Source organism: Aquarana catesbeiana, linkage group LG03 (genome assembly GCF_042186555.1).
Source record: "Aquarana catesbeiana isolate 2022-GZ linkage group LG03, ASM4218655v1, whole genome shotgun sequence".
Taxonomy (NCBI): Eukaryota; Metazoa; Chordata; class Amphibia; order Anura; family Ranidae; genus Aquarana; species Aquarana catesbeiana.
In genome coordinates, this window is record NC_133326.1 from 601,103,464 (window position 1) to 601,119,349 (window position 15,886).

General features: G+C 40.7%; 1 protein-coding gene across 2 annotated transcripts in view; it reads left to right on the forward strand.

Moving 5' to 3' along the window:
- Nucleotides 1-8,066, forward strand: part of LOC141133019 (neuropeptide Y receptor type 1-like) — a 37,705-nt gene extending 29,639 nt beyond the window's left edge. For both annotated transcript variants that reach the window (XM_073622080.1, XM_073622079.1), the window contains exon 3: nucleotides 1,531-8,066. In XM_073622080.1, coding sequence (XP_073478181.1) covers nucleotides 1,557-2,675 — 1,119 coding nt within the window. In that variant the 5' untranslated portion in view covers nucleotides 1,531-1,556 and the 3' untranslated portion in view covers nucleotides 2,676-8,066. The remainder of the gene's footprint in view (nucleotides 1-1,530) is intronic.
- The last annotated feature ends 7,820 nt before the right edge of the window (nucleotides 8,067-15,886 follow it).

A 15,886-nucleotide genomic window follows, 5' to 3' on the forward strand; every position in this document is an offset into this window, starting at 1 on the left:
GGCCCCATATTTCTAAGTTATTCAGAGAGGATCCTGGCTTTGGCAGAACGTCACACTCCAGCCCTGACCACTGGGTACATCTCAGGCATAGAATTTTTAGCAGACTTCCTTAACATCTGGGCTCTAGAAAATTGTCTTTTTACCCGAAGTGTTTCATGACCTTTGTCGCAGGTGGGGGATGACATGGCAATGGGTCTAAAATAAGTTCATACAGATTCATAACAAATTTTCCAAAGAAGTAGTTCCTACAGTGACATCAGCTATGGCCCTGCAGCTTGGGAAGACTGAGTCAGGAAGAGATGTTGTGAGTACAGACAAATCTCTGTTAGCTTATGTCATGTGCAGGGACTTTGCACTACATCTCCTGGCAAGAGAGTAAATGGTGGCACTCAGGAAAAGGCAGCATGGGTGTCTTCTGGTAAAATAAATGCATCAAAACTCAAGGCCAGTGTAATGTTTTGTCGCTTACCAGTCCATAAAAATGGAGGGAGCATTCATTATATTTCTCAATATTTACACACACACACACACACACACACACACCACCACCACCACCATGACATAGGGGGAGGTGTTCTGTAATAAACAGATATAACAAATGTGAGGCTGATTACATTCAGTGCAGCATTGTCATCTTCCTACAGGAAGTCCATTGGATTTCTGACATGATCTACTTTTTTCACTTATCAAACAGGTATAACAAAAAGCTTGCAATGTTATATTTAAGGCTGAAGTGTAGTCTAAAATATGTCTTCTCCTATAGCTGCAGTCACATCACTTACCTGTAATAAAGTATGACTCACGTTGCGCAGGCAGTTGGATCCTTCTGTGTAGGGTGCCTGGTTCTTTGGTGCTGAACTGCCAACTCTGAGGGAGTTAAAAGCGAAGTATGGGAATTTTTTTTTTGTCTTTTAAGAATCATACTTGCCTAGGTGGATGCAGAACCTGCTGTTGCTGCATCAGTCACCCGCCAGTTCTAAGACTGAGAACCGACCAATCAAACACCACTGATCGCTCTGTCTTTAGAGCTCCGTGAGCAGAGAGCTGGTGACTGTCAGCCACTGCTCTTTGCTCTGCCCCCCACGCTCACTGGAGCGCTGGACTGTGGAGGGGGTGGGAGCTGCTGGCTCAGGCTCAGCCAGGTGCCAGTCCAGGGTTGTGGGTGGGTCCTTATCATATTGTCATATTTTCAAGATGTAAGTTATGTGATTTCAGCCATAGGGAAAATAATAAAAAAAAATTATGTAAAAGTCTTGCGCAGTCTGTCCCACCCCCTCTAGCACTGTTTAGCAGGTTGCGAGGAAAATGTAGCCTCCCAGATGCAATGATCATTAAAACGAGGTAAATCAATTAAATGCTTGTCTTGAAAATACCCAATTATCACTTTAAAAGGTAAAAATGAGAGACGAGGTCTTGGAAGGACTGTGAATATCTCAACATAAAATGTATTGGGTGAAATTATGCTATAATGCACGTGAAGTGGACCTGATGAACTTGAATTTGTGAATTAATAAGTTTTATGCTTTGTAGGTACATCCTGAGGATCTTCAGGTTATATGAAAATGGAGGATTATCTACGACTTCTGTACCTTAATGTGACTGGACGCCTGGGCCCTAACTGGGAAGGGGAAGACCCATGTGCAGAATCTGTTGGCAATGTAACCTTTTTAGTTGTGGCTTACAGTGCCCTCATAGCTGTGGGACTTATTGGAAATTCTTGCCTGGTCTTTGTCATTGCACGTCAGCGGGAGATGAGGAATGTCACAAACATTTTTATTGCTAATCTTTCCTGCTCTGATATACTCATGGCTTTGGTGTGCCTACCCGTCACTGTAATCTACACTCTTATGAACCGCTGGATTCTAGGCGAGGCACTCTGCAAAGTTACACCATTTGTGCAGTGTATTTCTGTTACAGTCTCTGTGCTGTCACTAGTCCTCATTGCTTTGGAAAGACATCAGCTCATTATTCACCCAACTGGTTGGAAGCCCTTGCCATGGCATGCTTATCTTGCTGTTGCTGTAACTTGGGCCATTTCATGCTTCATTTCTTTGCCATTCCTTTCCTTTAGCATTCTAACCAAGCAACCATTCCAGAACCTATCATTGCCATTTGACCCTTTCATTGACCACTTTGTTTGCACTGACAGTTGGCCTTCTGAGAATCACCGTCTGGCTTACACCACCTGTCTTCTGCTCTTCCAGTATTGCCTACCCCTGCTACTTATCCTCCTCTGCTACCTCCGTATCTTTCTGCGACTGCGAAGGAGGAGGGATGTGGTAGAGCGAGCAGGGGGTGGGGATTCAGTTGGACGCAGGGGAGGCCACCGCAGAGTAAATATCATGCTTCTTTCTATTGTGGTAGCCTTTGGCCTTTGTTGGCTTCCCCTCACTGTATTCAATGCCCTTTTTGATTGGGACCATGAGAGCATTTCATCCTGCTACCACAACCTTATATTTTCTCTTTGCCACCTGGCAGCCATGGCATCCACTTGTGTCAATCCTGTCATGTATGGTTTCCTCAACAGTAACTTCCAAAAGGAAGTGAAGACCTTGCTGCTTCGCTGCCGCTGTGCAGGGGGTCGGGATAAATATGAAAGTTTCCCGCTATCCACTGTCAGTACTGAGGTGTCAAAGGCTTCTTTACAAAGTGTAACTAATGGAAACAATGTTTAAGGCAAGCTGTCTGAAACCCGGTATGGGTTTGATAGACAAATAGTCGGACATTCATCTCTAATATCTGATTTGTAATTCTGAAGCACAAACTTGTGCCAAAATGCTGCTTCCTGGAAATTCTCTCTTGTTACATAAAGCTTAAACCATGCCAATGACACCAATTTCTGCTACTTAACTGCACATGTTTACATTGAATAATATAAGAAAAACACTAATTTATAATACCATGATGTTTTGACCCTCATCTAGCAGCATGCACACTGATGTTTGTGAGTTGTGTTCTTCTTCATACCATTCAGACATTATTGATTGGACAAAAAAAAGAAATCATCAGCCTTATCCACCAACTTAATCTTTTGTCACCAATTGCTTTCCATCAAGGAGCGTCACTTTTAAGCAATCACTTTAGGGTCACTTTGAAACAAATCAGGAGTGGCAAATATTATTACCATGAGAACTCCTGTTTCTTTCCAAGACAGCCTCACCAAACCTTTCTTACTGCACATATACTCCCCGACTTAACAAATGTGGACATTTGCTTCTCAAGTTGCGCTAAAGATGAGAAAAGATCTGATTGATAACTGCATGATGTGCAACAGAACTTGAGAATAAAAGGACTACAGTAGTTACCTGCACTTTACATGTAATTGTTAAATGGGAGTATAGGTATCTTGACCCATGAGAAACCTGAGTGTCCATTTTCATCTGGATATACTGCAAGCATGGACCTGCTCTGAAGATCTTCTGGCAGATGGCAGCAGCTGACTTCCCCACAAGTTCTGACATTTGATGTTTACATGTATACAACAATATGTTTGTAGAACTTTTATATATTTCCCAACCTGCATAGAATGTATGGGCTGGCCTCCAGATGTATTTTGTTAAGTGTTAAACTGGCTACAGAGAAGCTCTTCGGCATCAACACAACACATTTATATGGTTGGCACCACATGGAAGTAGCAGTTATTTTTAACAAGCTGAACATCTATATTCCAAAGCCAATGCAGTATTGATTAATGACTGGCATAGCAACAACCATTCGTTGCCACCCTGGCAGTATTTTGATATCTGGATTGCAGTTGAATTTGTTATTTTCATTGAATATGGAATCCGCAACAAGAATCAAATTCAGGCTAACATGGTCTAAATTAAGAGAAAATGTTTATAATATTACCCTATGACATATCTGTAAAATGGTTTGTGCTGTACAATTTTAAGGGCTTACAGACACTGGAAAGCATTTAAAGTCACTGATGAAAAAATGCATGGTAAAGGACTAGCCGGAAAAGCACACTGCAGTAAAGTGGAACTATAGGCAAAACTTTTTTTTTTCATTTTGGATATAACCCCTGTCAGATTTTTTTTTCATTTTGCCATCTGTGTCCCATTGCAGAGATTTCCCTTCTTCCTGTCCCAAAGCCAAACAGGAAGTAAGAGGAAATCCCTGCAAATTTAGGAAATTCCTTGGGGACCACCAGGGCACCAAAACTAGCTTACCAATGGAAGATTTCACCTTTATTACTTTTCTAGGGACAACCCAAAATTTGGGATTTTGGTTCACTTTCAATGATAATGGTAAACAAGACAGATAGAGGACGTGAATCTCTCTAAAGGGGGCACAGACAGCAATACAAACTGATGGGTTCTAAACTTCTAATCCCTCTACACTCTATCTAAAACTTACAAAAAGGTTTTTCTTTAGTTATACTTTAAGGATAAACTCTCAGAAAGAATATACTTATATTTTTTAGCTTGCATTCTTCATGTGTTAGACCTTGCTCACATGGGCACTGACTGCACCTGTGTGGTATTACACTATTTCTCAACTCCTGTCCCAGTATTTGGTCCAGTCTAGTTGAAAAAAAAATGTTCCTTGCAATATAATGCTGCTCACGTGTTCAGCCATTGGGCTCCAAGCATTCCTTCTGTTCTGGCAACTGTAAGAGGGTTAGCAGACAAAGGGGCTGCGTACAGGGTGCCCCCTTAAATGCCATTTGTAGGAAACCTGGGTGTAAAGAGTACTTATTACTGTATTTCTAGTGTTCCACAGACTCTGTGTATGTACGTATATGAGTCTGTGTATGGGGAGGCTGGATCTGCCCTTTTGTTGTCCTTTTATTTGTGATTTAAGGTAAATGTGGCTTTTACCTGTGTGTACTTTATATACAGTACCATAACAGTTTATCTGTTTGTGTGCCTTGGGTAGTCTGGTATTGCCCTTGCAGTACATGTGCTGGGTACACATGTATGTCTGTACAGTATGTGAGTGGTCAGTGCCTGCTGCCAAAGCTGTGTTCATGTAAAAGTGATTGCTGCACCATGTCTCAACCATACTAGAATGCAAACTTATAGCATACTTAGAGGAATACCCTGTATTGTGTAAGGTCCCTTGCAAATTAACGTGTCTTGTTAAAAGCAATTTAATGCTTTCTGCCACCCAGCGTTTAGACACACATTGGTGCATGTACAACAGACTGCATTTACCTGTATAGTACTTCCTGGCTGTAATGCATACACAGAATTGATCTAAATGTTGGTTGACAATGAGCGTTCACCTGAGCGACATTAAGACATGTTGTAAGAACCCCATCAGCACCACTATCATTACATTTACATTTCAAGATACAGCTGTGTGCAAGCAAGTTTAGATTACAGTATTTAGAGTAGGATTTAAGATCTGGGAAGATAAACCACTGTTCTAGCACCCCAGTTACACAGTACACCTTTTTTGTACAACAAAGCAACAGTGCAGGCTATTAAAATATATCTTAACCCAATAAAATCTTTGAATATACAGCAGCTTATCAGTCATCAGATGTGGCTGCATTAGTTTACTCTTTTGTAGTTTTTTTTTTTTCAATTTGTTTTCACCTTTTGGTCCTGCCAGTAGTACATTTTCCATCCTTGGGTGACAACACTCACTTACTGTACCATTTTCTGTGAGGGCTTATGCACGTGGGTGGGGCGAAACATGTTGGGTAGTGTGGCCTGAATGAAGTTAGGCTGAGGCTGTTATCACCTATTACATGCTGGGCTTGTATAGTGCGGTGGCTGAGATTTTTCTGCGGATTACATGGAGTCAGGGCGGACTCCTAGCCTGACCTGCACCCTCAGTGGTATACACCAAATGGGGGACATAGATGCCGAAGTGGAGACCCTGAAGTTGATTTAGGTTCACAGGAGTCACAGGTGTTGTGTACAGTTGCCTGTACAAATCAATGAAAAGCTGCAGCTGTAGGCTGATAAACGTAGCTCCAAGCATATACATTAGTACAGGTATGGATGTACACTCCTGAACACGGACAGTCTGCATTCAGCATGTAGACTTGGATAAAAAAAAAAAAAGTGCCCGGTGTCCAGAGAAATGCAGCTTCTAAAGTATGGTTTATAGACGTTTATTAAAAAGTAGCAAGCTGATGTACATGTTGCTACTTTTTAATAAATGTCAGAGGCACAGGAGAGTTCACGGGAGGTTAGGAGCTTAATAGATTTGTGGCAGGATCAACAAGTATTTTTCTTGGCTTGCAGAATTTTTAAAGAAACAAAACACAGGGAAATGTGCATATATTGGAATCATGTACTGAATATGTTTTCTTTTTTTTCCAGACATTTTAGGATTTTAAGTACATCATTGCACTGTGGAGTAGATGCTATACTGATCAGTAATTAGAAACCTAATTTTAAGACAAAGCTGTCCTATCCTAGTTTACTGTAAATTTATTGGTACTTTACTATTTTAAGGCATGTTCAGAGGAAGCCAGTCTGTCTAAGGAGGCTGTCTAAGAAGGCCTGTTACCAGTTTTGTGCTGCTTTAAAGTGGTAGTAAGATCTGTTCTACCACTTATACCTACAGGTAAACCTATAATAGGGCTTACCTGTAGGTACTGTGAATATTTCCTAAACTTGCAGCGTTAGGAGATATTCAGAGTCCATGCACTTGGTGACGTCACTGGCGCATGCACTGCGTACACGGTGGCTCCCACGCGCATGTGCGGGAGTGACGTCATCGCTCCCCCGGCCACTCATGTAACGGAGGCCGCGAACCTGGAAGGAAGACCGGGGGAAGATGGAAGCCCTCGCAGTGACAGCGGAGCGCTGGAGGGCTTCATTTTAAGGTATTTCATAATGTGCTAGTATGTGATGCATACTAGCACATTATGACATTGCCTTACAGGGGATTTTATTTTTTTTTTAATCTTCAACTGCGGTTTACTACTGCTTTAAGAATGTTTGCTTTATACGCTTGTGTAGACAGAGTCTGCAGGTTTACCTAAAGGTTACCAGTCTACCTTAAAGCAGACATTCACTTACTACAGGAAGTTCCACTCTTCCTCCTCCCCCTTTTCCTCTGCCATTAAAGTCCAGCCTGTGCAGGGCTTAGGCTGGTCTTCTCCTATGGGTCACAGGAGTTCAATTTATTTTGCACTCCTGTGACCCGTTTTCAGCGGAGAGCGGTCAGAAGTCTGCTCTCCGCTGACATCACTGCAATCAGTCGAGGCAGCGCGTCATCCCGACTTAGGAAGTCTGGATCCACCAGCTACCTTGACTGATGGTAGTCTCAGCGCCTCAACGAGCTGCTGAGACGGCTGCTCCCTGCCCCTCCACAGCTCATCGCTCCAGTGAGCGTGGAGGAAAAGAGCAGGAGAGATGCTGACTGACAGGCAGCAGCTCTCCTCTCGGGGAGATGAGAGAACAGAGCCATTGGTGATGTACGATGGCTCGGTTCTCAGTGCAGAGATGCCGGGGGGACAGCTGCAGCATCAGTCTGATGTTGCATCCACCTAGGTAAGTATGAATCTATTTAAAAAAAAAAAACATACTTCTCTTTTAATGGTAACTTTTTTTTGCTTTTCTCTAGGAGCGGGTACTTAGTTTTGACAGGTGCCCGCTCCCACTTATGCTCAAGTCACTTATGCACCCCCAACTATCACCACCCACAACCTCTTGGGACATGTCACAGGTCTCAGGACGCTGCGGGATCAATCACAGAGTGGAGCACGGCTCACACTACTCCTGGTATATCTTTTAAAGAATTATAGAGATGAGAGCAAAAAAAGAGCAAGTAGTCCACGGAGTCCTACCCTTTGTTTTATTTTTGTTGTTGTTCTTTGTTTTAGTTTTTTTTCCATTTTAATCTTTTTGTCTTCTTAATAAAAAATCCAGCAGGGAGAGTAGAACCCCCTCGGAATGGCAGATGTGCAGACCTTGGAGCTTAAGTACAGAAATCTCACAATTGGCAGCTCCAAGAGATATAAGAAACTGCTAAGAGGTTTTACTCTCCAGCATCTACCAAACACTAAAATATATCAGCAAAGGATTGATAGGTCGCTTAAGAAGCTCTGTTATTTATATTTTATTTTTTTTTAAACTATAGCATTGCACCAAAAACCACAGATCCAATCCGATTCATAATTTACTGCACGATCACAGATATTCATCATGGATCAGAAAGGAAGGCAGGGAAAACAAAATATTTTAATTATTTTAATACGCATTGCATGTATTTCAATACATGCGCAGCATGTAGTACAGTGCAGTAGACACAAATTTATGTTTAAAAAAAAACTAAATGGAAGACGCGTACACCTAATGCATTACCAATGACAATTTAATGAATAATAAAATCCATAAAATGTGGATACGCACAAAACATAACTCTCAATTCAGGCATAAAAATCACACAGTGTATGGACATGTGCAGGACCATAAAAGGGTAAAGCTGACGCGTTTCGGGGGCGCACCCACTTCCTCAGAACTAGAAAAAATTATGTTTACCATCATGCTTTTCCCAAAGGCTTATAATAAAAGGTAATCTTACTTCCAGCACATAAAGGCTCATTCACACTAGCAGTTGGGGGGGCTGTGTGTGTCAGTAAAACCCCGCAATTAAGCAGTGGTTTTACCACCCCCACACAGCTGCCCCTTTAGCTACAGAGGCTGGTTGTGTACACAGGGTGGCTCCCAGTCTCTGCTTTGCGGCCGCAGCAGGAATTATACCCCCCCTGTTGGCAGGCAGTGAATGGGGCTGCTCTGTGACCGCATGCGACCGCAAGTGTGGGCTTCAAGAGGTTAAAGCAAGTGGTGAGGAGGACATACAATGCCTCTTCACTGCCTGTAAATTGCTCTCTGAAGAGTGATCCACAGAATGAGCCCATAGGGTGAGTGTTCTGAAACAAAATTGAATCCTATTACCCTGAGCTTCCCGATTATTGTGGGACTCATTTATGAAAGATGAACCAAAACTGTTCACAGTGACTAATCAGATTCCATCCTTCCACAAAAAATAAAACAAGGAACATTGCTACCTCTTATTGGGAAAAGCCCTGCATTTGCTTGCCTTTTCATAAACAGTCCCCATGAATGTTTTAATAAATTATAATACCAGCAGCTACTCCATAGTGCTGAAATTCTCTCTATGTAAGGGTGAAATGTTTCTGCCAGTGGTTTCCTAGATATATATATATATATATATATTACACTATATGAAAGGAATGGATGATGCTTCTGGAAGGTTTGTCCATATTTATATAAATATATAATAAAACTTTTATGCCAGTATTTGTATATTTATGAAGAGCTATATACCTATACATACAGACAGAACAGAGCATGGATAATTTTTTTATGCCCTTTGCTGACACTGCTTTATGTCGATAGAAATAAAGGAATAGTTATAAAACCTGGGATCTGGCTGTCTTTTTGTCAAACACACAATTGTTCAGGCTTGGTTTTTATGTGTACAGGTGTGTAAAAACAAAATTAGGAAATGTAACTTTATTATATAATGGTTATGTTCGCATCTATGTGTAGTCAAGTGTCGCATCTATGTGTAGCCAAGTGTCGCATCTATGTGTAGCCAAGTGTTCAAGACTACAGTGACATTTTATAACACAAATAGTTTTGTTTCCTGAAATATATGAGACTACAATTATGGATGAAATCACAATGCCGGCATGAAGCCATGTAGTTTTAAATGCAACTAACTGCCTGGTAAAACAAAAAAAAAGTCTTGTACATGAAAGAAGAGCATATACTGCAGATAAATGGAGTTTATATGCAAAAAGATGTTTGCGTATAGTAGCACCTTGTGACAAGACCTATAAAAATTTGACCAAAGGGTTTGAAAGAAATGTATGGTTCTACTCTACTTTAGACTGGTCAGTGCACCATGAACATAGCATAGAAAAGCACTGAATACTTAGAATCTCCCCAAGTCAACCATCTGAGCAGCTTTGAGCCACCACTGCAAAGAGCTACAATGCTTGGGATTGCAGGCCACACGTCCCCCCTAATATGAGTCAAGAAAATATACCAAACAAAAAAAAAACAATTGGCATGAAAAATGGCTGCGGTACTTTTATTGGTTTAACCACTTCGATACACTTCAGGCACTTTCACCCCCTTCCTGCCCAGGCCAATTTTCAGCGCTGTCACACTTTGAATAACAATTGCGCAATCATGCAACACTGTACCCATATGACATTTTTATAACTTTTTGGACATAAATAGAGCTTTCTTTTGGTGGTATTTAATCACCACTGGGTTTTTTATTTTTTGCTAAATAAAAGAAGACCAAAAATTTGGAAAAATAAAAACTTGTTTTTCTGCATTTCTGTTATAACATTTTGCAAATAAATAATCTTTCTTATACTGCTACATTTCTTTGGTGAAAATAACCCAAATCAGTGTTTATTACTCAGTCTGTTGGAATTTTATAGAGACCACAAACTATGGTATATATATATATGAAAATTGATCAATCCTAATATACTGATGATCTCATTTCTTGAGGCCCGAAAATGCCAGGACAGTAGAAATATCCCCAAATTACCCCTTTTTGGAAAGTAGACAAGGTTTTAGTAAGAGGCATGGCAAGTTTTTTGAGGTTGAAAGTTTTTGTCACAATTTTTTTTTTACATTTTTGTTTTATTTGTACATACTGTCACCAGTGCAGTACAGTGTCAACATATAACTGATGTGGTGGTGATCAGGGACACTGACTGGTGACAGTATGTTAAAAAAAAATTTACTTTTTTTTCCCGTTTATATTATATTTGTTTTTTTACATACAGTGACCAGAGCAATACAGTATTACCATAGTAACACTGTACTACTCTGGGGAGGTGATCAAGATTTTTTTTTTACACACTAAGATTGCTTATAACAGCAATTTTACTGTTAAAAGCAACATTTTTTCTAAATGAAAACTATTCATTCAGTGTTTACTATTGTGATTAGCTGTGACTGGCCACAGCTAATCACATGGTACAGATGGACTGTGATTGGCCCTGTCTGTATCATGTGATCACTGTGAACAATCACATAGATCAATACAATAGCACACAATGAATGGCATGAATCAAAGACATTTATTGTGTACAATTGTCATGTGATCCGTGTGATTGGTGATTGGTCATAGCGATCAGATAGTACCGGCAGTGGGCCAGTACATTGATCTGTCACCCACTAAGTCTGGTGGACACATTGGGTGACAGATCGCGCCGAAGTACGGCCCATGGGGCACGCATGAAGTCCGATCCTTGGAGGATGTCATATGATGTCCTCCCAGGACTTACAGGGCTTCCATCATTTTACAATAGGCCGGGCAGGAAGCAGTTAAGATAGATTTTACAACTAACATCCAATAGAATTTAAACACACTTGAGTAATGAACATTACAAAAACGCTCAGTCATAGCACTCAAGCAAAATTAAATTAATTTAACAGAACAATGTCCCCCCTTGATACAAGGGTGACAGACCACACAAAGTGCCTGCGGCAGGGAGGGCGAGTGAGGGAAAAGAGTCCAATATCCAGCCAATAGCAAGAAGCTAGATGAGATGCTGCCTTTTATACTGATCCTAAAGGTTCTGGAAGGTTCTGCAGAGGTCACATGCTAATTTGGACCCCTCAGGTGTTACCTGTACAGCAGGGGAGTCCAACTTAGGGGCCACATGCGGCCCAAGACAGCTATGAATGCGGGCCAACACAAAATTGTAAACATACTGTGCTTAAATTTTATTTATTTTTTTGGGGGGGGGGGGTTCTGTAAAGATTAGGTTACACTTAGCGAACACATGTGGACAAAGAAAGATTCGACAGTGTCTCTTTACTGGTCCTTTAAAAGGTTTTTTCTTCCCAAAGAAAAATACCCCACTCTTCACAATCACGCCTTATTCATGTCACCAATTTTCAGCAGCACCTACATTTGTGAGCAACTATTTTCAAGGATGAAGCACACAAAGGTAAATTATCTATATCAGTGATCGACAACTTGTGTTCTGTCCGACTTTTTCTGCTCATCAGTTGTGGCCCATGAAGGTCAAAAAGTTGGACACACCTGCTGTACAGGTAAGCCCCCAAAAAATTAAAGGGCCAGCAACACTTAAACTAAATTACAACATGAGGTCATTTTAAAATAGTTTAAGAGAGGGAAGACAATGGCTGTAAGCCCATGCAAGTGGGCACAAATAAATTGTGTCCCCCCTCTGCCATTCTTCCACTGTTTCTAGTAATCCATTGTTTCTCAGTTTGCTCTATCTAGATCACATCTACAACAGAGACTAGAGTTAAAGGCAATCATTTCAAAAACAAACTCTGATGCTTTGCAAGGAATGCATTAAGGTAAAAAATGTTTAATCACTTTAAACCTTCTCCCACCTGCATTCTAAGCCTATTCTAACTACCCTGTAAAGATGTGTATGCTTACCTATACTGATGGCGCTCTGGTCTGGTCACATGATGTCTTCAGTAACCAGCTTCAGTAAAGAGGAGAGATAACCGACAATGGCTGCCAACCAGCAGGTTGAAGGAAAGAAAATGATTTGCTTCCCCCATCCACATATTCGATGTGGGAATCACACCAGTGAATCTATTGTATTCTGACAGCGGGAAGACTTCCCATCCATCAGAATACACTCATCAGTACCGCCGGCTATACGGGTGCTGATAAGTATTGAGCCTTACCAAGAAAAAAGTGATCTAGGAAGCTGTAAATTGCAGGGTGTGCTGTGTTGTCTATATTCAATGATGTAAAAATCAGCTACCCATGATTTTAACTTATCTTTTATTTTCAGGTCCAAAGTGAACATGGCAGCACCTCCAGAAAAATTCAATGTGGAAGAGCATAGCACCATATGGGAAAGGGAAAGATGCGAAGCAGATCCATGATGAAACGTCACAAACTTTGGGTGACAGTGGCCCTTCATATGCAAAACTTGCCATTTGGGTGTTGAAAGTGAGAAACCCAGTGGAAGGCCTGTTTCTGTACCTGCAAAAGTTAAAAAGTTTTAACATCCACTTTGCTGCAAGCTTTCTCATTTCCAAGTCAATGTGGATAATGGCATGAACTCTCTCATGTGATATTCCCACATATGTAGCAATACTTTAGGCTGATACCCAAGATCATGTCATGGATGGCTTTCATATTTGCAGGGACAGAGACAGAAACAGGCCTTTCACTGGGTTTCTAACTTTCAACAACAAAATTACCAGTTTTAAAATTGACAACCCAACATTTAACTGTTGCATATGAAGGGCCACTGTCGCCCAAAGTATGTGACATTTCATCACGGATTTTCTTCACACCTTTCCCTTGGAGAAACAGGAACTTGATCATGGTCCTATCTCTTCCACATTACATTTTTCTGGAGGTGTTGTCATGTTCACTTTGAACCTGAAAAAGAAAGAGAAGTTTAAATCATAGGTAATTGATTTTTGCACTATTGAATATGGAAAAATTGGCCAGTATATACCCTGAAATGTGCAGCTTCCTAGATCATTAATTATCACCCGTATAGCCGGTGGCACTGATTGAGTGAGAATTTTCCAACAGGCTCATTGTACAGAAATTGATCATGAGAATGACTTCTGCACAACCTGCCTACTCATAGAGTCCCTGCTGGACCAGGCGAATTTTGATTCATCCATGGCCGGCTTAAGATAAGCATTACAATAAACATGCAAATTTGTGCACCATCAATCAAGTTATCTACTGTACTGTAATATGACAACACCATATGGTTCCCATCAACATTCATTATTGTTGAAATAAAGCAAGTATACATACCACTGGTTCCCTGCTTTGTATTTCATTTGTGAACAATATATAATTCAGCTTCTCAGTTCAAAATCACATGTGCAATTTTTAAAATAGACCATTTGTGGATGTATAGTAAGATATCACCGTAAAAGGTAATAGAGATTCAAATGTAAATAGTGTGCTGAATTAGCTATTACAAAAATAGTCTGGATAAAATGAGATCAACCAGAGCCAGGTCTGATGTATTTACCTATCCCAATGATAACTTTTCAAATTTTATTAGGGCAGGCTTGTTTTTGATTTGTAAGTTTTTCTGAGTATTAACCTCCTTAGGCACTTCAACTCCGGAGGATTTACCCCCCTTCATGACCATACGGCACACAATACAATTGCATGGTCGTGCGACGCTGTAACCACATAAAAATTATGTCCTTTTTTCCCACAAATAGAGCTAAAAGGCAGACAATTTTGAAAAGAAAAACCAATAAAAACAGCCAATAAAAAAAAAATGTCAAAAAAATCTCAATTCTTCATTAAATTAGGCCAAAATGTATTCTGCTACATATTTTTGGTTTAAAAAAATCCCAATAAGCCTATATTGATTGGTTTGCGCAAAAGTTATAGGGTTTACTAACTATGGGATTTTTTTTTTTTTTTTTTACAATGACAGCGATCAGTGGACTTATAGCAGGACTGTGTTATTGCAGCAGACAAATAAATTGGACACCTAATTGACACTTTTTACACATTTTGGGGACCAGTGACAATGATACAGTGATCAATGCTAACAGACAGTGCACTGTCACTGTACTAATGACACTGGCAGGGAAGGGGTTAACATCTGGGCGATCAAAGGGTAAATGTTTGCCTAAGTTGTGCTTACTAACTGTGAGGGAGGTGCTTTGAGTAGGGGAAGGCAAAGATCAGTGTTCCTGCTTAGCAGAAACACACGATCAGTATATTCCCCCCTGACAGAATGACAATCTGCCTAAATGTTTGCCTCTGACAGAATGACAATCTGCCTTGTTCACACAGACAGACTGCCGTTCTGCTTGTGTCTTGAACAATCGGCGTTTCCCAGGGGACATTGAGTCTGCTGGAATCGCTGATTGGCTCCCTATGTGTCCAATCACAGCGGGAGCAGGTTGCCGATGGTGGGCGCGTGCACCCCTGACCCGGAAGTGTCAGATCACATACCAGTACCTGATTCTGCACAGAGCAGCCGCCCCACCACAATAAATGTCTGTGGAGCAATCAGGAACCAATTAAAAGAGTTCCCAGCATACACTTTCATTTATTAACATCAGCATTGTAATAGCAATTCAAAGAATAGTTATTTTTGACAATCCAATATAAGCTTACTTGAAAAATCTCCTTTCATATTGTGAGTTCTGCCTGTCTGCTGGCCATCTCTTTCTACAACTTCCTGGATTCCATGCTTTGCAGCTGCTCCTCTGCTGTTTACTTTCAATTTATAAGGACTACATATCCCATGGTACCTTGCTGGTACCTTGCTGCCAGCAAGCAGTGATTCCTGTACTGACTCCGCCTCCTGAAACTCCTCCTCTCAGCTCTTCTGTAATTCAGACGATTGGCTCAGTGAAATGTGACACAGTATTGCATGTTTACAGGGCATAGTAAACACAATGTTTCAGAGAGGAACTAAATGTGTGAGAATCTTAACAAAGTAAGTTTACAAACTTCAAGATCATTCAAATTTATAGGAGTAGGCTAGAAATTCTCGAAATACAATGTGTAAAAAAATATCATTTTAAGCCTGTGGTCACATCGGTTACGATTTAAAGTGGTGCGATTTAATGTCCAACTTCAACACTACTTTAGCACTACTTCTGTGAGATTTGTAATGATTTGATACGACTTCAGTGCTACTTTATAAGAGGGGCTGTCCATGTCACAGTGAGGAACAGTGATGTTATGAACAAAAGTTTACCTAGCAAAGGGTTAATATTTAAATTCTTTAGGCCCCCTTTCACACTTGTGCGACTTCAAAGTCACGCGATTTTACTGCGATTTCGTGGGCATGATTTTACTGCGATTTTACAGCGAATTTGCGCAATTTTGCCTCGATTTGGGATCAGTACTACTTTGTACGACTTTGCCACAACTTTGGCATTAACAAATGAAAACATACATGTGTAAAGGCTTGTGC